General features: G+C 38.7%; 1 protein-coding gene across 1 annotated transcript in view; it reads right to left on the bottom strand.

Annotated features, from left to right (window-relative positions):
* Window positions 1–441: 441 nt before the first annotated feature.
* Window positions 442–20,772, bottom strand: part of DOCK8 (dedicator of cytokinesis 8) — a 95,006-nt gene continuing 74,675 nt past the window's right edge. The window contains exons 35-48 of the mRNA XM_050716416.1: window positions 20,306–20,440; window positions 18,575–18,727; window positions 17,274–17,432; window positions 16,367–16,467; window positions 15,717–15,909; window positions 10,881–11,024; window positions 9,867–9,998; window positions 8,922–9,056; window positions 8,295–8,384; window positions 6,986–7,222; window positions 6,196–6,339; window positions 4,564–4,670; window positions 3,494–3,661; window positions 442–2,857 (exon numbers count right to left, since the gene is read on the bottom strand). Coding sequence (XP_050572373.1) covers window positions 2,797–2,857; window positions 3,494–3,661; window positions 4,564–4,670; window positions 6,196–6,339; window positions 6,986–7,222; window positions 8,295–8,384; window positions 8,922–9,056; window positions 9,867–9,998; window positions 10,881–11,024; window positions 15,717–15,909; window positions 16,367–16,467; window positions 17,274–17,432; window positions 18,575–18,727; window positions 20,306–20,440 — 1,959 coding nt within the window. The 3' untranslated portion in view covers window positions 442–2,796. The remainder of the gene's footprint in view (window positions 2,858–3,493; window positions 3,662–4,563; window positions 4,671–6,195; window positions 6,340–6,985; window positions 7,223–8,294; window positions 8,385–8,921; window positions 9,057–9,866; window positions 9,999–10,880; window positions 11,025–15,716; window positions 15,910–16,366; window positions 16,468–17,273; window positions 17,433–18,574; window positions 18,728–20,305; window positions 20,441–20,772) is intronic.

Genomic DNA, 20,772 nt, shown 5'->3' with positions numbered 1-20,772 from the left:
CACCAGTGGGAACCTCTGGATCTGGATGGAGGTAGTTTTGTTTGCATTTGATTGCAAGTCTCCATAGTTTACCCCTGAACCTCATATGTGTGGACACACACAACCTTCTCTGACCTTGAATAGCCCAGAGTGCACGCGACTGAAGAATCAGGTGTGACTCTGTGTTATACCTATACACCGCAGGAAGAAAGGAAGGCTTTACAGTCACTGAGCTTCCAACCTGCCATTTTTCATGGCAATTGAATGAAAAAAGAAGTTGCGAAGCAAGCTGTTACCTGTTACCGCTGCACAGACACAATTTATCCTAAGGACAGACCAACTCTTTCCCATCCCAAATCTTTGCTTTCTGCTGAATGGATGATTCTACAAGGAAAGGCTGTTCCTACTGAAGCTTTCAGACACATTTTTCTGAGGTGCAAGATGCAACACAGTGGTGCTTCTGAACTTCCTACGAAACAGTCACTTTATTGAAAAAAAGAATATCATAAGGTAGAAAATTTACATTTCATATAGTTCAACTCTTCAAAGAAATGTACAAACCATGTGTCATTTGTGGAAGGGATGACGTGGGCTACAAACTGAGGGCTAGACTGGCCAACTGTTTGAGGGGTGTTCAGCTCATAAAACTTGAGCATTGAGTCCTTCAGTATTCAAATTACTCAGAGAATTGTTACAACACAAGGAAATCGATTGCACAGGACCACACAACATAAAACACTTCATTACTTTTACATACTATATTGTACACCTGTAGGATTTTTTTTCATTTGTTTTTATTTTGTTTACCTGATGTTTCTGATATTTAGCTGTAAAGGATAAGCATCTTGTAAACAATGAGGCTGGATTATGGGGTGGAAAGGTGACAGTATTCTCACCTTCTTCCAAAATAGGCTGTTAAAGAAGATGGATAAGAGGCTAGGCTTTGTCAGGCAGCAATTTCATGGCTTCAAAGCTTTGGGAAATTAGTCATCTTTTTAACTTAAAACTGTTTCACAGTAGCTTTAATATAGAAAAGCCACTCCATGGAGGCATCTTTTCCTTTGAGCTTTTTATAGTATATATATATATATATTTACATACTTTGGATGCTTTCACTTCAAAATCACAGTATTTATTTCTGATTGTTACATTTAACAAGACTATGAATGAGAAGGGAAGTATTTCCTTACACTCTAAGTGCTGTATAAGTGCAGTATTTTATTTAACTTGTTTCCACATCGCATCTTGTTAGACCTTCTCTGGTGAATCTTCTGCATATTACATGCAAAATCTGGCTTACTCAGATGTCAATGGAAGTGCTGGGAAGATTCCTAGGGAATTCCTAGGGACTTCTGGGAAGGCTGCAGATGAGCATAAAAAGTCAAAATGTTTCCACTAAAAGCAGTAGCCTCAGCCTACCTTATACTGACACAGCAAATAGGCTTTGTATTGAGAATTACATGGCATGAGCTCTGAAAAGGTTCACTATAATTTTCGAAAACAATGTACATAGAAAAAAACTCCTTAATTTCACTATTTCATTTAATTTTAGCATTAAATTATGTTCTCGGGCAAATGGGATTGGTTACTTGAATCAGCATTGAACTATCATTTCCAAACAGTGAAAAGATAGAGGGAAGGAAGTAACATCAGGGGAACTTATTTCAAAACACGAACATTACACAGTAAACAAGGTCACAGTGCAAATTGTGGTTCTGCCATGGCCTCACTAAATGAGTTCTGAAGTCTTAATATCTCTGTGTATCAGCATACCCATCTGCAAAATAGTAATAATGTTTCCTCACTTCAGAAAAGTGTTGTAAAGACTATTTAGTAAGATGCTTGCTCAGGGCTCAGAAAATAGCAAGCAGTGGGCATTATAAATTACATGCTAATTTATCTTAAAATGCAGTAAAGCCTGCATAAGTGCTTTGTAGGAAATCCTCACTGTGTGCTTTTGAAGTTAATTTTGAATAAGGTTATCTATGTAAGAGCATTACATAATAAAAATCAGTCATAGCTTAGCACCTTCTTTTTAAGCTATTACTTATTAGCTTTGCTAAACATGACATTGATTATCAAGAAATACAAGAAATCCAACATGTCAGGTAGTTGTCTCTACATTTCACAAGAAATGTACATACTTTTCATACAAAAGAAAGAAAAAATAAAAGAAAATCTATAAGAATTACTCTTTGCTACTTGCTTTCTGAGCTTTGGTAAGAGAATTTGTGCAGAAATCTCTCTGCAGTTAAACACTGTGATGGAAACTGGTGATAGAAACTGAAGGAATTTTTCCTTCCTACAGCTCCAGCTCAGTGAACACTGAGCAGGGGTCCATGTCCCTTCTCATTAAGAAAACATTTAAGCATGTGATTAACTTGCAGAATGTGTTTTAGTGCCAAATGGACATGGATAAATGCTGTCTTGGAAAAGGAACATAAATAGACGTCATTCCTCAGCATCTCTTAGACATCTTGTCTGGATTCATGTAACACCTCAGCCAAACCTCAGCCTGCCAGTGGTGACCAATCTCATGCCACTGATCACTGCAATGGTCTGCCCCTTCCACATTACATGACTATTTCACAATAAATGTAAAAGCATCTAAAAAGCTTCCCCTTTTTCCCAAGCCCTTATGAGATACAGTTGATTTGGAGTCATCCCACAGTTCTCTGAGATCTCATTTAAATGCATGCTGTCCAGAAAGAGCACGTGCTATCTTGTAAGAAGAGATTTCTGATTTCACTGGTGTTGAATACTCCATCACTTCTGGCTTCTGGCATGAAACTCTTCCTTGGCTGAAGCAGCTAGTCCTTAGGTGCTCTGTGAACTCTGGGCATCATATTTCTTAAAACTGTGGTTATGAAAAGATTCCCTGCAATGAAATGGATCCAGAAATAAAGTTTGCAAATTAAAAAAATTCAGGAAATACCTGCACTGTGAAAAGGAGCAGCTTCCCAATCACCAGCTGAAACATGTTACATGTTTGCAGGCCAGAGGCTTAGTCCTTCTTCCCCTCCCACCCCACACTGGACACAGTGGATTTGTGAACAAGCATATATTCTTAAGTAAAGAGCAGAAGTAAAGACTCTTCTGTCTCAGTCATGGGACTAGACTGGATTATGTTATCTGGAAGCAAAAGAATCATTCTTACTTCATGCTGGCTAACACCACAAGGTGCCATACATTCAAAATATACATGTTCTTATCTGGCTTCAAGTGTTCAAGAAATGGTTAAGATACACTTGATCAGGTTGAAGGGGAAGTCTTATGTCACCGTGCATTAAAATGACATCAGTCCCTAATCCATGATGGAAGTGCTTGAGAAACACAGTTAATACTACATTCTGCTCCAGTGGAAGTCAGCAGACTTCTTTCACCAAGTATGAATTTGACAGTGTGTATTATGGCCTGTTTTTTGCTGCTGGTAAACCTGCCTTTCCTCCTGAAAAAAAAAAAAAAAAGGCATATTTTTGTGTAGCTGCAACAGAAAGTCCTGCCCTGTCTGTACCTTGTGCTGTGGACTTTCACTACAGCATTGTACAGCTCTGGGATCTTCCTCTCAATCATGGGCCTAAGGTTCTCCTTCAGCTTCCCATAGTTCTTTTTGAGTTCTTGTTGATATTCCCGCTGGTCAGCAGTTATAAGGCGCTTGTTCTTATCCACTGCTTCACCACACCTAGACAAATGGAAAGAAAAGAAGGCATGACATGTATCACCTAGTTCTGCTAAACTCATTAACTTTGCATTAGGTAATCTGAATAGGCCAGTTGCTGGCTCCTGCAGGCCAGGCATTCCTCTGATAGCTGGTCAAGTTGAAAGTGATAAAGGACAAGTAAGAGATCTTTGTCCAAGTACACAAACTGAAGTAATATTTTTAAGGACATTAGAAATGCATGAGAGAGCTAATAAAAATAAAAACAAAACAACAAACAATAATAATACAAAATAAATGTAATGGCTGCAGAATACTGAGTAACTGGCCAACTTACTGTCAACACATGCAGCTACGGTATCTGACAGTAGTATCATATGCACAAGGCTCATTCCGATTTTATTCAGAGTTGTTCTTCAGTAATTGTGCTTTGTCTGGACTAAAAGGATAAGTATCTTGCTATATGAGTATGCTTATTAAAATTTACAAGCATATCTCAAAGCAAAGGCCGTATGTGTCTACCACTACCAATGTGTCCTGAGAGGGTCAAACATTTTCTTATATAAATATATATAAGAAATATTTATACATTTATATTCCCATATATAAATATCATTTAATAAAATCAAAGCATTAGTCTTAAGTGCTCAATTTCCCTAAAATATCAGAAGATAAAACAAATGTAAGCTCTTATTTTCTACATAATTCTTTTGAAGTGTTAAAATTTACTCTCATTTGGGATGCAAAACCCACCAAAGCACTGACCATGAAGCAGAGACAAGTTCTGCACCAAGTGTCTGAAGTGTGAGCTGTCAGGATTTGTGGTTCTAGTTTGCATAATTAATTACACAGCCATATTACTGTTGCATTATTGCCATTACTGACATTATTGATGCAATTCAATATTTCAATTTTGTTTTACTGACCTCATTATAAATTCTTTGAAGCATAACCTCAGCTTGTTGTGATGTCGATAAAGTTTGGGGTCTGCTGGAATTTCAGCCAGGAACACTTGTGCTACCTCTAGCGGTCCCTTGTAGGAATAACAAAGGAAAATATCAGAAAAACATCTGCTTAGACTGAAAACAGACCACATGTTTGGTTATTTTGTTTGTTATTTCATGTGTAGAATTATGAAAGAAAATAAAACCATGCACAGTCATGAGAACAGGACGTTTTTGCTTGTTTTTTCCCTATTTTATTTTTGTTAGAGTTTTTGCCTATTGTATTTTATCCTCTCCTCCTTTTATTTCTCCTCCACGCCCACAAAGAAGAGAAAGAACAAATTCTAGTCAATAGAGAAGATCTGGGGTAGCTGTACTACCAAATCTGGTTACATGAGAGAAACACAGTTCCTTATGCTTGGTATTACAAAGACCTCAAGGGAGTTAGATAAGCCCAGGGCAGAAAGGTGCCACTCTCCAAAGCTCAAAACTGCATCTTACTTCATACTGGAGGCTTTGGCTGATGAAGAATCTGGAGAAACCAAGTGTATTTAGGCTTTCAGCAAAGAAACCAAGTCCTGTGAAAAGGCAAATAATGCCAACTTTCATTCTTTCCTTTCAGATTTATTTATTTATTTATTTATTTTTACTGGGCATATTTATGTTATTGTAGCCACATCACAGCTTTCTTTTTGAGCACCCATATATTTGGCTCCATGTATTTTCTGTGAAGTGTCAGTTTGTGATGATCCCACAGCAGAGTTATTATTATATTAATTCCCTGAGGATGTATCTGGAGTGAACAATATGGCTGAGATGGCTAGCGTGTTAGAAATAGGAAATCCTTGGATGAATCCACAAGGCTTGTGTGAGTATCTGCACCTACAACCAACACAACACTTCAACAAGCACTTTTGCCAGAAGAAACACTCCCACCTCTGCTTGACTTCACCTCTACTTGACACAACCACATAGCAAACCTGATGAAGGAACTGTGCTGAGAACTACTCGAGTAATAAAAGAGAAGATTGCCTCCTTTCATTTTTCTTTTTTCTTTTTATTTTTTTTAACCCTCTGCCAGAGAAATCCTCTGCATCTGTATTGGTTTGAAAAGAAGGAACTGTGGACACGAAGGGAGCATGGAAGACCATTCCTGTCAACAGAGACATGTAATGTCAATTTAGAGCATTTCCTAGACCTGACACCCATACCTAAGCTGATCTAATCCATGTTAGAGGCTCCGTGACCTGAGAACCAAGCTCTTATGAGATGTATCCAGCACTTCTTATATCACCTGGGGTGGTAATATCACAGAAACACAATTTCTAAGCATTTTAGTGTTTCTGCTTTCAACCAGGACTTGGAAAGTGTATGCACGTGCACAAAGCTGCAAATGAATGGAGGATAAACTATTTATGCTCCCTAAATCTATGCGCAGAAAGTCCTAATGACTGGATAGAATACAAGAACTACATATCAAGGGATAAAGTTTAAATGCACATTGTGACTAAATGTGTCTGACTACATGTACTTGTCCCACTGCAAGAGATGATTGCGGAAAAAGTGCAGAGCATTATGCAGGAAATATTCATCTGGCTTATTTTGATCCCTTACCTGATTTACAGTGGCTCCAACTGAGCCCTGCAAAACCATTTGTAACATTTTGGCATCTGGTGGCTCTTGGTTTGTGGCTGCAGTTAGTTCCTGTGTTTTTTTCCTCATATCTTCAATAGCAACTTCAATTGGTGTTAAAATAAACTAGTGGAAATGGAAGAGATGCTTCGTTACTTGAACCATATACACAGTTGAACTGTTCTAAATCTGGCAATAAAACTACCATCAATCCATGTTAGAGTAGTAGTTGTGAAGTCCAGGAAGACTGTTCTTTCTAAATACCGTCTTGATAAATGCTCCATCTGATCCACAACTCTTTGATGTCTTACCTTGCAAGAGTAGGATTTGGATCAGACTCCCTGTTTGTATATACTCATTATTATCCTAAGTTACTGATTTTATGTCTTAAAGAGCTTTCCACTTCCTACTGCTAAGCAAGTTTCCTTGCCTCTATAGCAGCTCTGAGCCCAATTTAACTCTTTAACTGTGCTTTATCAGCTGAAGTACAGCCATAAACAGCGCTCCATGTATCCTCCTGCACAGCAACTCAGAGGTCAAAAGAAGGATGTATATCCTCCATCCTCTCTGCTTCACCTTAAGTATTCATCTTGCATTTCTCTACCTATTCTATGCCATTCCAATTTATGAGAGTAATGTCTGAAAAATTCAGCTTTCTTTTTTTCTGTCAAGCAAAGAATTTGAAAATCTCCCCCTCTCCCTACCCTCGCCCCTCTGCCCAGAGACTCCTTCAGCCCCCGAGAAAGTAGATCTGTCCTCAAAACCCAATTACCTCTTCTTTTTGGATAATATTTATTCTAGTTTTGATGTAGGGGAAAGCATGCATTGTTGTCAAGATGGTGTTCCTCTTGTATTGCTCGCTAAGCTCTCCTCTAGGGCGCCCATCCATGGTGAAAGGCGTAGTGTACATGAACCGACAGAGGTTGAAGTTCTTCTCAAAGTAAGTTACCCTGTCCTTCATCTCATACTCATCAAAATACGGCTCCACAAAAGTAATCTGTATGTATGCCTGAGAGAAGAGGAAAGAATCATTACAGTACTTTACAATGAAAAGACTAAAGGAATGGTACATATGAAATATCCCATAGTTCACACTTGGCTAAGCATGGTCTGGAACAGCACAGAGCTGCAAAGCCTTCAGAGTTTCTTCTTTTCTCCAGAGCTGACAAAATTTATCTCTGGAGAGGGCACAGCATAACTCCAGGAATCAGAGCAAGAGCAGGGACTGGAGATCAGAGCTTCAACTTTCCATCTGCTGTGACTAGCTACCAAACCGAGCCTTTCACGTAACCTTTCATAGAATCATAGAATATACCAAGTTGGAAGGAACCCACAAGGACCATTGAAGTCCAACTCCTGGGTCCCCAAAGGATCACCCAAAAGTCAGACCATGTGTCTGAGAACTTTGTCCAAATGCTTTTTGAACTCTGTCAGACTCAGTGCCATGACCAATGCCCTGGGGAGCTTGACCCAGTGCCCGACCACCCTCTGGGTGCAGAACCTTTCCCTAACACCCAGCCTCACCCTCCCCCGTCCCAGCTCTATGCCGTTCCCTCGGGTCCTGTCGCTGTCCCCAGAGAGCAGAGCTCAGCACCTGCCCCTCCACTCCCCTTGTGAGGGAGCTGCAGGCCGCCATGAGGCCTCCCCTCAGCCTGCTCTGCTCTGGTCTGAGCAAACCAAGGGGCCTCAGCTGCTCCTCATAACTCTTGTCCTCTAAACTCTTCACCATCTTCATAGCACTCTTTTGGATGCTCTCTAATAGTTTTATGTCCTTTTTGTATTGTGGTGCCCAAAACTGCACAAAGTACTTGAGGTGAGGCCACACCAATGCAGAGAAAAGCAGAACAATCCCTTTGCTTGACTTGCTACCTTCATGCACCCCAGGATATGGTTGACTCTCTTGGCTTTAAGGACCTCCCTAGTCACACAGGGATAGCTGTAGGTTTTTTTTTTTTTTTTTTTTTTTTTTTTGTGCCTTGCTGTTTGAGCATAAAAGCTTCAAGGAAGGAGATCCCTCTCTCTCCCTTTCTCTTCTGTGATGAAGTATTCAACTTCCCTACCTTATTAGGTACCTTCCCTACCTTATTAGGATCCAGCTTGCTTTTGTCTACAGGAGCGGAGTCTTTAATCACTTCCACAGCATCCTCCCCAAAACACTGGCCATAAAATCCCTGGAAAAGAAACAGAATTATTCCAGAATGTTTTAAGTCTTTAATACAAAGCTAATGACCTAAGTGTCTCTAGGGAAAAGGAGCAACTATGACTATTTCTGGGCTCTGTACAGTAAACACACTACTTCATGAACAACAGCTGGTCAGGCTCAGGCACCTCACTGACAAAGCTCAGTGTTAGCTGCTCACAAAAATGTAAAGCTCCAGCTAAAAAGAGAAGAAGAGAACATTGCAGTTTGAAGAAAAAGTTGAAAAGGTACCAAAACAAATATTGAGCCTGTTTAGATCAAATCATTCAACATATCATGAATCTTCCCATTAGAGACATGGCCTCAAGGTACTGAGAATGGATCACTTTCATCATTTTGCTATAAAAAGGCTATAAAAGAAAGGGTATATACAAAGGGAATAATCTATAGTATAGATCAGATTGTGATTGATTCCTATATATCAGTAATAATATTAGAGTTGTGCACATTCATTAGGAAGTATGACATAGCATAGGAGATTATATTATCACAACATTTTTTTCTTTACCTCTAATCTGTGAGAAATCTCAGGAAGTTTGGTAATTGCAGGCTCCTTATAAACAAATTCCTGTTCATCTAAGTCCCCAAATTTAGATCCATAGAAACCAACACGGAAGTAAGTTCCAAACATTCGCTTTTGACCCTAAATGATGCAGAAAAAGAGGAAAATTACAATTACTTTTTATTCAATGGCAACATAGAATACTTTGAATGCCTTTTTTTTTTTTTTCAATTTGATGTACTAAAAACAACTGAAAACCTACTAATCCTACATCTTCCCATATTTCAGAGCCATATTTAGCTTTATGTGTTTTCAATGCCAATGAATTAGAAGCACATATTCATGAAAGAAAGCATAGAGGTGAAGGGCACATTTGACTGAAACCTAACTTAAAATTTAGGCTGACCATGAAGTGACTTTTACAAAACAAAATAATATATTCATAAGTTTTTTTAATTCCATCAAACTTAACAAAATTCAAATTTTGCAATGAGCAAAGGTTGGTAAGAACTTGAAACTGACTAGACTCAGTAGTAAAATGCTTCTGGAGGTAGAGAAATAAGGGGGCAGCACACATGTTGAGAATTCAGCCAGGCATTTGTCTTTCTTCTGTTTGAGCATTGAAAATACTAGCTAATGGACAAGAAGGTTGTTTTTCTTAAGTCGATGTGGCCAGGTTGAATCAGGCAATTTCTTATTCTAGGTCTGTTCAGATGTTCTTCTGTAACTCTAAAACAGTTTTAGATTCACTTCTTCTCTTTCTTACAGGGAGAATAGAGCCTGTTTCACTGTAGAGTGTACTTCACAGGTAAGACAAAGCAGATGGAAGCTGTTGTTACAAAAAGGAAATGGACCTAGTTCATACCAGTTTTCATTTTATTATCACCAGTCATAAACAAACAGTGCAACCCAGTAACCTGTCTTGCTAGTGCTGCCTTGCCTTACAAGTACCTTATTAATAATGCTGTCAAAGGCCTTCTGTAGCTTGCTGTGTGTCAAGGTAAGCTTTCTGAAGTCTCGATGTGCTTCCAGTATAGGGATGACAATTTTGTACACCTCATTCACAGTTTCATACAATCCCCCCTTGGGAAAAAAAAGGGAAAAAAAGAAAAAACATAGAAGAAAAGAAATGAGTCCTCAGGCACTCTGAAAAGGAACTGGATCTATACCAATGGACAGGCTGAAAAGGGTATTTATGGGACTTCAATCTGTTATGTAATTTGTTTTAGTTTTCTAAAATCCAGTAATACTAGAAGAGTAGTTCTTAAAGTAGCTCTAAACCAAAAACTGGATCAAATTTGGATCTCTGATCTGCTGAGCTCTCAACCCCAAATTCCTGTGTGAAGAACATGGTTTCTCATTATGGACCAGAACAGTTAGATTTCTAGGTGACAAGAAGGGAATGGATTTGTTTTGTGTGTATGGCTTTATTGAGACCAACGAGCAACAAAATCTGCATCTGCAATAAAGGAACCCAAATGATTTCTTCAGAGGTGCTAAATAATGCTTTTTACCACTGCAGCAATGCAATGAGCTAGTTGAGTATTAACATCGTGACTCTCTACATAGTAAGGGTAGATTTTTAGGTCAGTGGTTATACTCTGTGTGAAAGCATAGCAGTAACTCTCACATCTTTCAAAAATCTGTATTTTAAGCAAGACCTTTTTTTTAAGATGTACCATCCCATGAAAATATCCGCCAGAAAGTCAATCACTTTCTGCTGATGCTGCCTGTAGTGCCCACAGTAGAGGTGGGTACGTGGCTGAGCTAGTCTACTTAAGTGTGTTAAGTGGAGCTGTTTGCGACAAGGCTGGGTCAACCACAAGATGCATCCCTTCCTCTGTTATCTGCAGTGGGGCAGATCTGTGGAGCCTGGCTGAGCAGTAAGCCTGCCCCTCCTTGTGTGCAGGAAAACAAGCTGGCATAGCCCCTCTACATCTCCACATGCTTTTGGCCCTCACTCACCGTGCTGAAGAGTTCTGCTGCTTGTTCCAGTAGCCCTACCAGACCACTTTCTGAAAAATACCTCCCAGAACATATACCGTCTTCATCTGGAGACAAAACATCATCTGAAACAGCAGATTCCTCCAGCACATTAGATGAAATGTTCTAAAATAGATCAGAGTAGAAAAATCAGGATCCAAGAGCAATAGTCTACAGTAAAGACCCAGGCAGAAACAGTTTCAACATACTTATATGACAGGAAGAAGAATGAGATGGAAGTGCAGCCAGGGGGTACATAGTTAAATCTTATTTAGAAGCAAATGGAACATCATAAATATTCACAGATGACAGATCAGGAGATTTTTAGAAGAATCCTAAACTTTCTCGCCTCGGGTTTAAAAGGCAAACTCCTGTAGATCACTAACTGACCTTCCTCTGGTGGCTGGATTTCCCTGGATCTGCAATGCACAGAATCTCCTATGCTGCAGTGGTCACTAGCAGCCATTCCCTTTCAGTTTCTTTTACCTCAGAGGTGAAAAAAATTCAGGCTGTACATCAGGTCTCCTGTGAGCTGTTTGAATAAGCTGAATTTTCAAGTTGTTAATTTTACAACTTCTGCAAACAAAGAAGTAGAACATATACGATATTATTCTAAGAACTATAATACTGGAATGTTCCTTCTTGTCTCAGCCTCTACCCTGTTACACCTTGATCCTAAACAATTTACTCATTTTTTTTGTTAAAGTTACTGATCTTATCGTGTGTTTAAATAAAACTAAGTAAATTATGCAGTGTCAGTCACTCTTTGTTTGATTCTAGACCACAAAGTAACAAGTCCACAGCTCTTCAGGATCCCTTTGGATTAATGATGCTGGGTAGAACCGACATAAAAAATATTAGAATATATAGAACTACATGTAAATGCACATTAAAATATGTGCAAATACAATATGGAACTAACATACGTGACTTTCAAGAGCAGCAGTAATCCTAGGGTTCAATTTGCTAGTAATTAAAAGAAGTTAACTTGGTGTCATGGTGTCTCACTTCAGCAGAACTGGCAATGGCAATCTGTCTGAGTGCAGGATAGATGCCAGCTGGCTAGCTATCTGATTCCTGAAAGACATCTTTATAAAACTGCAGAGACACTGAGGGCTGTTACTATTGATCAGATTTCAGATAAAGAATTGGCATCACACATCATTAGCAACACAAGACTTTTCCCCGTGGATTTTGTAGCTGTATTTATTCCTCCATAGGTGAAATTTACTCCAGCCATGCTGCCATTACTGTGTCTAGTCCGAACACCATGTCAGCTCCACTGCAAGGGTGAGCACAAAGCTCAGGACAGCATCTGCAGGAGTTAAGAATGTGTCTGAATTTCAGCCAGAGGGAAAACTGCAGCACCTTTTAGCATTCCAATGCCTGCCATTTTTGACCTACCAATCTCATGGAAGACAGTGACATAAACCACAGTTGGCATACCTGGCACACATCTAGGGAAACTCATACAACACGTTACAGTTCAATTCCTGGCTTTGCCTTTCTGTAACAGTAGCCGTTAAGACTGTTTTCACAGAGTGGCATGCAGCTTTTGAGGGCTTTCTTGATTTGTTTTCTTTAGCAATGGGAAAAGTGTCCAGAGAAGTGATTTATTTTTGAGAGAAAACCAAGAAAATCACAGACATTAATTATCTCTTCTTTGGCTCTAAATCTGTAATAACTTATGTCAGACATGTATTTCCATGTTTTACAATCCACATGTTCTAATAGGAGGCCACCCTCCATGACATATTTCTGGTGCTAGTATGAAGTTTTGCAAAGTGGACATACCTCATTCACCTTTAGCCTTGATCTACCTTCCATATGGAAGAATTTTGTAAGTCACTATATGGTAAAGGCAATACATAAGTTACGTCATATATTATTTGCAATTATTTTGGACCTCATGGACCTATTTTTCTTTAAGGAAAAGAGACACTTTTGTGAACTCAAGAGGCTTGACAGTGATCATCGGCCCTTATCCCCATGTTAGGAAGGAAGACTGCAACTTAGATCCCTAAAACAGCATAGCTGAATTAGCCTGACACCAGGCCCAGGCTAATTAGCCATGTGTCTCAGCAGGTAGCCATACACATACTAGGACCTTGTCTATGGTAATATAAAGTGACTTTATAGTTAGTCCACATGTTGTTCATAGTTTCCTTAAGTACTCCTCATCACTTGTAAGGGTGATTTATTGCAAACGCAAATTGCTGATCTCCAGGGATAGTTTTATGATTGCAGAGATGGGAGCATACACAGTTTTGCCTGGCACAGTATAAGGACAAGTGTTATATCACTGACAACCAGTTGTCTGGATGTTAATGGAATTGTCGCAAGAGACCTAGGTCAACTCGTTTAATTCTTTGCTACATCACTTTACTCTTTTATGCATATATACATATATAAAAAGATAACACTTCTGCTCATTCAGAACAATAGTTTTTATACACATTAATTCTCTCAATTCCACAACTGAATACATATCACCAATACTAGTTAATTCCATATTCAAGCTAAATGGAGAAACGGATACAAAAGAATCAATGGGTGAGATCTGGAACTCCAGGTAAAGCTGGGACACTTTGAGTAGTGTTATTCTTTTTTTAAAGAGGTCATCTGAACAAGGTAATCACAGGCGCTACAAAACACAAACCTGTGTGTAAAGCACGGGAGCTCCTCTCTTGAAAAGCTTTGTAAAAATGCAAAGTGCTATTATAGTTAATTATTGTCATTGCTGTCAGATGAAGAGTTTTGTAATTGGGTTTCTGCTCATTAAGGCATTTAATTCCCGCTCTCCTATGGAGCAACTGTTCCTTTAGCAAATGTAGTTACATACGCATTTTGACGAAGGAGACTGATTTGTCTAAGATACTCAACTCCTAAGTCTTAACTTCTCTAGTGCCTTGTAGAATAGACTTTAGTTCTCCAAAATAACTGGAACCATACTCATTCATCTGATCAGTCTGGGAGGAATGAAAGAAGGAATTGCATTAAGGTCAACTGTGCAAGATTACAAGTATTCGTGGTAGACTGGGAGCAGCAAGACCTTGGAAAAGGAATGCAGATTTCATCTACATCCAGACAATAATCATATAAAACAAGTAGGGAGGGAAGAAGAAAATAGAAATAATTAATGTAAGTTACAAGTTGGGAATGCAAAACTGATAACGGATGCAAAAGAATAAGAGATGCAGAAGTATAAATCCCTGGCCAGAAGATTATCCAGTAAAAAGTATATACAGGTAACTACCAGTGTACTAATTGTAAAGGAATTCTAATAATGCTAGTCCATTGCCTGATTGCTAAGGTGGAATTGTGAATACTATTCCCCAACATACTAAACTCAATGCAAAATGCCATGTGGTTCAACGATATTCACATTTACTATTCTGAAGGGAAAAAACAAATGTGTTGTGATTATATCAAGGGATGATGAATGTACCAACTACTAGTGTTAGCCATTTCAAAATCACCTGGATCATAAAATGTGCCCCTCAACTCTTCGAATGAACTAAGCAAAAGGATATTCATGCAGCTAGTACTGAGTTGCCGTATGTTTTGGAAAACTGGAGAAGTTCCAGAGGAGGAAATGTCTTTTGGGGACTACATTTTTAAAAAAGTGAACAAGATAAGCAGCCATTGGTAGGTTTATCAGGCTACATTCCAGACAAAATAGTGGAAATTCTGATACAAACTTTTACTAAGGAAAAAAAATCAGAGATCGTAATTAATCTGAATCAACACCAGACTATAGAAACTCAGGTTCTACTTTTAAAGAGACTATAATCTGACAAAGGCAATAATGCCCAAACAACAGATATCTATCCAACATCTGAGTTAGTACTGCACAACATTTCTATTAATTGCTTAGAATGATTCCAAAGCATTGCAGCAAACGCTACAAATGAAAAATAGTCTTAGAGAGATCTTCACATGTCTTAGACAATAATCACAAATGAAGAATCTACACATGGGGATATTTTAAAGGTACAGTCATTTTTGGTTTTTAATTATGTGTGGAAAAAAAAAGTGATAAACTCACTAAGTTGGCACAAAAATTAGTTCAGGTAAGGATAACTAAAACTGCATAATCTGACAAACTATGTAGAAATAAATACTTGCATTTCACAATGTTTAAGTGACAATAAAGAATGACTTTCTTATCCATGAGATGTAGAAAAGAAGTGTGTAAGAAAACAAATAAACAAACAAACAAAAACCACAAAAACTCTTTGGAAAAGATCAATGTATCACTGAGAAATGAGCTCAACAAGGCCAAAACAACCAGTGGAGTCTTTGAAGATAAAACTGAGAGATGATACTTCACAGGGTTAGAGAACTTGTGGGACACTTTTACTGCTTATAGACTAATATGATTATGCCATTCACTACTCAGAAGGATGTTGGTTAGTAACTAGAGAACAGTGAAAGAATTGGAGAACATATCTAAAAGAACACAGTAACTCCAATTACCTAGCTTATCCGAAAGAAGGTTGAAAGATTCATCTGTAGTTATTAAGAAACAACCCTAGGAAAAGATATATGATAATAGAAGGGTTCTATTTGGCAAACATGAAATTACAGCATCCAAAGGATGCAAAGAGAAAATAGAGACAGAGAGATACTACAGTACCAGTTTTCATCAGTGAGTGTAATAAATCATAAGTACAACCTATCACAAGTGTTGATGGATTCACTGTAACTTTTCCTTTCCATACATGCACTCTTACTCTGCTTTAACACAGGAAGAAATACACACCATGACAGATCATCCCAGCCTTATATTGTCAGAACTTTGGATCCTCCCCTTACCTGAAAGCTGACACTGCCCACTGGGAGATAGCTATGATCTTCAAGCATGCTGAGGTACTCAGCCACCAGTGCTGCAGCATGGACAAGACACATGGCTGCTTCTGTGTAGCACTTCCTCTTGGTGTGCTTCTCTGCCATATTCTGCAGCCAAGTCAGTCTCAAGTCAGGCGATGTCTGGTATCCTTTAGCAATTCTAACAACATGAGGAAGAAAGGAGATATGACTGATCTCTTCTTCTCAAATAACAGAAAGGACCTCTATAGTTCCAGGGTAAATGGAAGCTGACACCTGTTTCTTTATTCCGTGAATATGATTCACTGAGCACTGGGCAAAAGAAATAACTAGGGAAGAGGAACGAGGACAGAGAGAGATTACGAGGAGAGTAAAATTCCTGAATCCTGGACCCTTCGGTGATGATTAGTCCCTGACTCCTGTCCTTGCCCAGGCCCATGTCCACCAGCCACCTCCCACGGCTCCACTGCAACACTGTCCATCCTGCCTGGGCCCCCTGTGAGAGGTCAGCTGTGCTGAAGTAGCAGTGTACATGCAGAACAGCCATTGTGTTTGTCCACATCTTGTCCCTAACATACACAGCTCTTGTGCTCACCTCACTGCAGAATTTCGTCAGTAACAACTGTAAATGGATTCACCTGTACATGAGATCCATGAGCATCTCTGGATCTTCCTGAAATTCCCTCATTTTCACTGTATCTGACAGGATGCTGTTCAGATTACACAGCAGCTCCTCTACCTGCAGTAATACAAAGATCAACATGAATTTCTCAGGCATTTTTTTTCCCTTCTAGAAAAACACCAGCATCTTCACCAAATGATAAGTTATTCCCATTTAGTTCCTCTTAGCCAAGGAAATGACAGGATGCTGAATTGCTACTAGGTATGTTTTTCCAGCTCTACTCAATGCAGCAAACACTACTGACACAGTAAATCTTATACATACATTTTAATGAATCAAAATGAGTTGGACCTCTGTGATCAGTTTATTTCTGAATGGAAAAAAATAAACAAAGCAAAACACCACAAACCTATGTGCTAGTTTAGTTCATCTTTAGTTGAACTGTGATCTGATAACAAAGCAGGTGTTTTTGTAAGTCTTCAACACAAACTAAGTTATTTTAAGAATTTCAGCAAAGCACCTGGAACTTGTCTGAAATGTTTTTCATTATCGCTACTCCTGCCTTATAAACTGGGAGACAAGCTTCCACAGTGCTACTTGTCTGAAAATATAATTAATCAGATTCCTTCTTGGGAAACTCTTACAGTGTACAATTCCTGCTGGAGTCTAGAAAAAAATGTGCACAAAGCTAAGAGATAACTCTTCTCTAATGTGATTCCAATGGAAATTTCCAAGAGTTTATTCTACAAAATTACATCCTCCACTTTTGTCCTGCCTATTATTGCATAACAGATAAGCTCAGGCAATAACTCCTGCATCCTTATTTTCATTACTGTGGAAGACCAAGACTATAGGTCTTGCTCCAAGCACATTGCTATGTGAAAGCTCTGATATAAAGCCACAGATATCACAAAAGATTTGACCTGAAGGGGAAATGGCGTTGCCTGCATATCCACATCTTCTTCTGCATAGGCCAGGATGGTTCGTAAGGAACGTCGAAGGAATTCCTCATTAAATTCTGGTGATTTGCCAACCAAAGAAGCTAGTGACATGGTCACCTGCATCTTCACTCTTGCAAAATTCTTTCAGAAGAAAAAAACGACAACAAGAGAATGATGGCTACACCACACCATGCATATCAGTTCACATATCTCTATCTCCTGCATAAACCAAACACACTTTCCCCTGCCCACACCGAGTGGATAAAATCACTGCTCAGGCAAGTAAGAATCAGCAAACCCTGACTCTGATGTGTCCATGCTTTGGGGCAAGAATGTGCCTTGGAATACATATGCTTGCTTCAGACAGGGGGAAAGTCAGAAGCCCTTTTCTTTTCCCCTCTGGACAGGTCAGCAAGTGTATAAGTCACGCCATCCACAGAGAAGGAGAGGCAGCAGGACTATGTAAGCATTCTGGAAACAAGTCTAGGAAGCAAAAGGCCTCTGAGGGCTTCACATGGTAATGTACCATGCCTTGTTGGTTAACTGTCTCAGAGGCACATTCTGCTCCTGCAAAGCCTACACTTTTCACATATTCAAAGCTTTAAAAGTAAAAACTAGAGGAAAAATACTGTGTAAAATCAGATGCTATCTAAAATGCTAATGAATGTCCTTACAGGCTAGGACATTAGGAATCTACATGCATAAAATAAGCATTTTGCTCTGTATGCATGGGTACAGTCAGAGCCTAGTTTACTGTTCCCAACACAAAGGGGCAAGTGGAAAATTCACATTAATAACTAAATACAGTCATTCTACTGAGGCTGTAAATGCATTAGAGTAGAACTGGTCTAGGTTTAAGCAGTTCTGACACAGGAGTGAAAAAGAATACCAGAAAAACTGAAGAGTGTTGTTTATCCATAGAATCACAGGATCGTAGAATCATCTAGGTTGGAAAAGACCTTCAAGATCAAGTCCAAACAACAACCTGACCTACCCAGCCCAATCCCTAGACCATGTCTTGCCCTTGCTAACAGAAGTCTATTTGAAAATGCATTTACAGATACTGCATAAAAAAAAGAATCACATTTTCCTAAACAAGACAGAACGATAATTAAAACTACGTTTCCCCTACACTTGTAGGCACCTCTTTGACTTCAAATATGTGAAACAGCACAACATATTAATCTGCAGATGCTTCCCATGTGTTATCACAACTTAAGTTTTACTTTCACTTGGTCACGAAATTGATGTCACAAAACATACTGCTGTTCTCAGAATCTTACACTGGTAGAGCTGAAGCTGTATCTCATGAGGAGATAAAGAGTAGCACATGCTTGAGTCCGTGTAACATCTATACTGCTGCTGCAGTGGTGGAGAACTCTTTGACACAGGTCAGCACACTGTTCCACCTCCTCTTCAAACAGGAAATCTCCAAACTAAGGGAGACAGAGAATACATCATTCATTACTCACATTTCTGGCCATTAAAATATGAATTTGTGCTTAGCGCACAAAAATCACAGGATTCAGACAAAGATTAAAATTTGCAAGAAAGATATTTTATATCCTTTGATACAGACATCTGATTTCTGTGCCTCTGTAGGTTCCATTTCCAAGCCTTTTTACAGAAAAGAAAGGTTTTAAAATAGACTTAGTGTTTAAATAAAGAGCAACAGATTGAGAGAGAATAAATTTTTTTATGGAGTCCCATGGCTCCAGAAGATTTTGAAAGATCAAATATTGCAAAATTCATAAAAAGCATGGAGAGTTGCTATTTTCAGAATATATAATGGTTGATGAAACATGCAAATATTTCCTTAAGCATAAGGAGCAATTACTAGCTTTTTGCACCAACAGCCTACCCTTCCTCAGCCCTCCAGCATGTTCTCCCTCCTACGGTATGCCACAAAACTTCAATTGCCCAGCTTTCATCCAGACCCTCCTTTAAAGCGTCTCCTCAACACACCTCATAGACAACAAACCCATGGGACAGGATGTTTGTCGTAAGAAAATGTCAGTGTATACAGCACAGATGCACCAGTACTGTATGTACATAGACTGGACTGATAAAGGTGTGTGAACAGAATAGAGGATATTATTTCTCATTTGCAGGACTATTTCCCAGTCCTCAAACTTTCTTCACTTGATTATCTCACTGTTTTATGCCTAATTTATATTACAAACCTGCTGGCACAGGGTTCTATCATTTTCATTTGTTTATAAAATAACATTTATATACCTAAGGTGTAACAGAAATAATTGGAATGATTGCTTCATAAAATAAAGAACTGAGTCAGCTTAACTGGAAGATCTATTTCAATGAAATAACGATTGCTTCACAAAATTCATTATTTTTATCTTTGAAAGCTAACTTCCAATTAAGTACAATGAAAACATAATTATGAATTTCATAACTGCTCATATACCTACCCTATAATTAGACTTTGTCATCCAATCTACATCTAACAGCAGACAGGCATTAATTGGACAGGAGTATCCTGTTTATTATTTGCATTTTAGAAACGTTTAGGTGAAAAAAGCATTTCACAGATTTTTCCTTTTTGGAAATGTTTTTCTTTGTAGGTGAATGGATCTTTACCAGATTTTAGATTGGAAAGTGGTCTTGATGATATAATAACTCATTTTACTTTATGGAATCTGTGCAGTCCCTAGAGTTAAGATTCCTAATTAAAATCAAAAAGTATTTAAAATGATTAGATGGATTTTTTTAACCTCTTTTATTAGTGAGTTTTCTATATTTAAGAGTAAACTGCTAGAATCATGAAGTTATTCTGATTCAGTTAGTCCACTTTTTGTGGTCAATGAAATAATCTTGCAACAACTGGAGAAGTCTCTCCGTGTCCCTACAGACAGGCATTGGTATTTACATATGCAAAACATATTCAGTGAATGCTACAGGAAAAATGGTGAGTGAATGCACACAGCTCTGCTCTAGAAATGCTGCTCTGATAACTTGACTGGAAGCATGTAAACAGAAGTATTTCAAGAGCATACCTTAGCAATGAGTGCTCTGAGTGTAGCAAAGCAATGAGTCAAATAAGTGGTGCTCTGATCGCAGCCAAGAGAATTTACCAGGACCTTCAAAACTCCTCCCAAAAGATTGTCTCTGCATTCTGCCGCAAAGCTTGCCTACACACGGAGGAGAAAAACAACAATAACTGCATTAGGTAATTCAGCAGTGAACTGGCACATAGGAATTGGTTGTTCTACTATCCTCTCCACAAGACACATCCGGCAGCTTGGAGATCACAGTTTTGTTTTGTTTTTTTTAATTTGTTAATATCTGCTGAAGAGGAAACTCAAAACAGTTTTGTAGTGATCAGGAAGATGAGTGAAAATGTTTCCAACATTTTTCAATATCCACAGACCCCCAATGCACTTTTAAGCTCAGCCAGCTTCTGCAGTGACTCTTGCAGCACTGTCCACTTTCTGTCCAGTCTTTCATGCACCTTGGACTAGGA

This window comes from Cygnus atratus, chromosome Z, assembly GCF_013377495.2.
Source record: "Cygnus atratus isolate AKBS03 ecotype Queensland, Australia chromosome Z, CAtr_DNAZoo_HiC_assembly, whole genome shotgun sequence".
NCBI lineage: Eukaryota > Metazoa > Chordata > Aves > Anseriformes > Anatidae > Cygnus > Cygnus atratus.
Note: the sequence above shows the minus strand (reverse complement) of the source record. Positions and strands in the feature narration are given on the sequence as shown.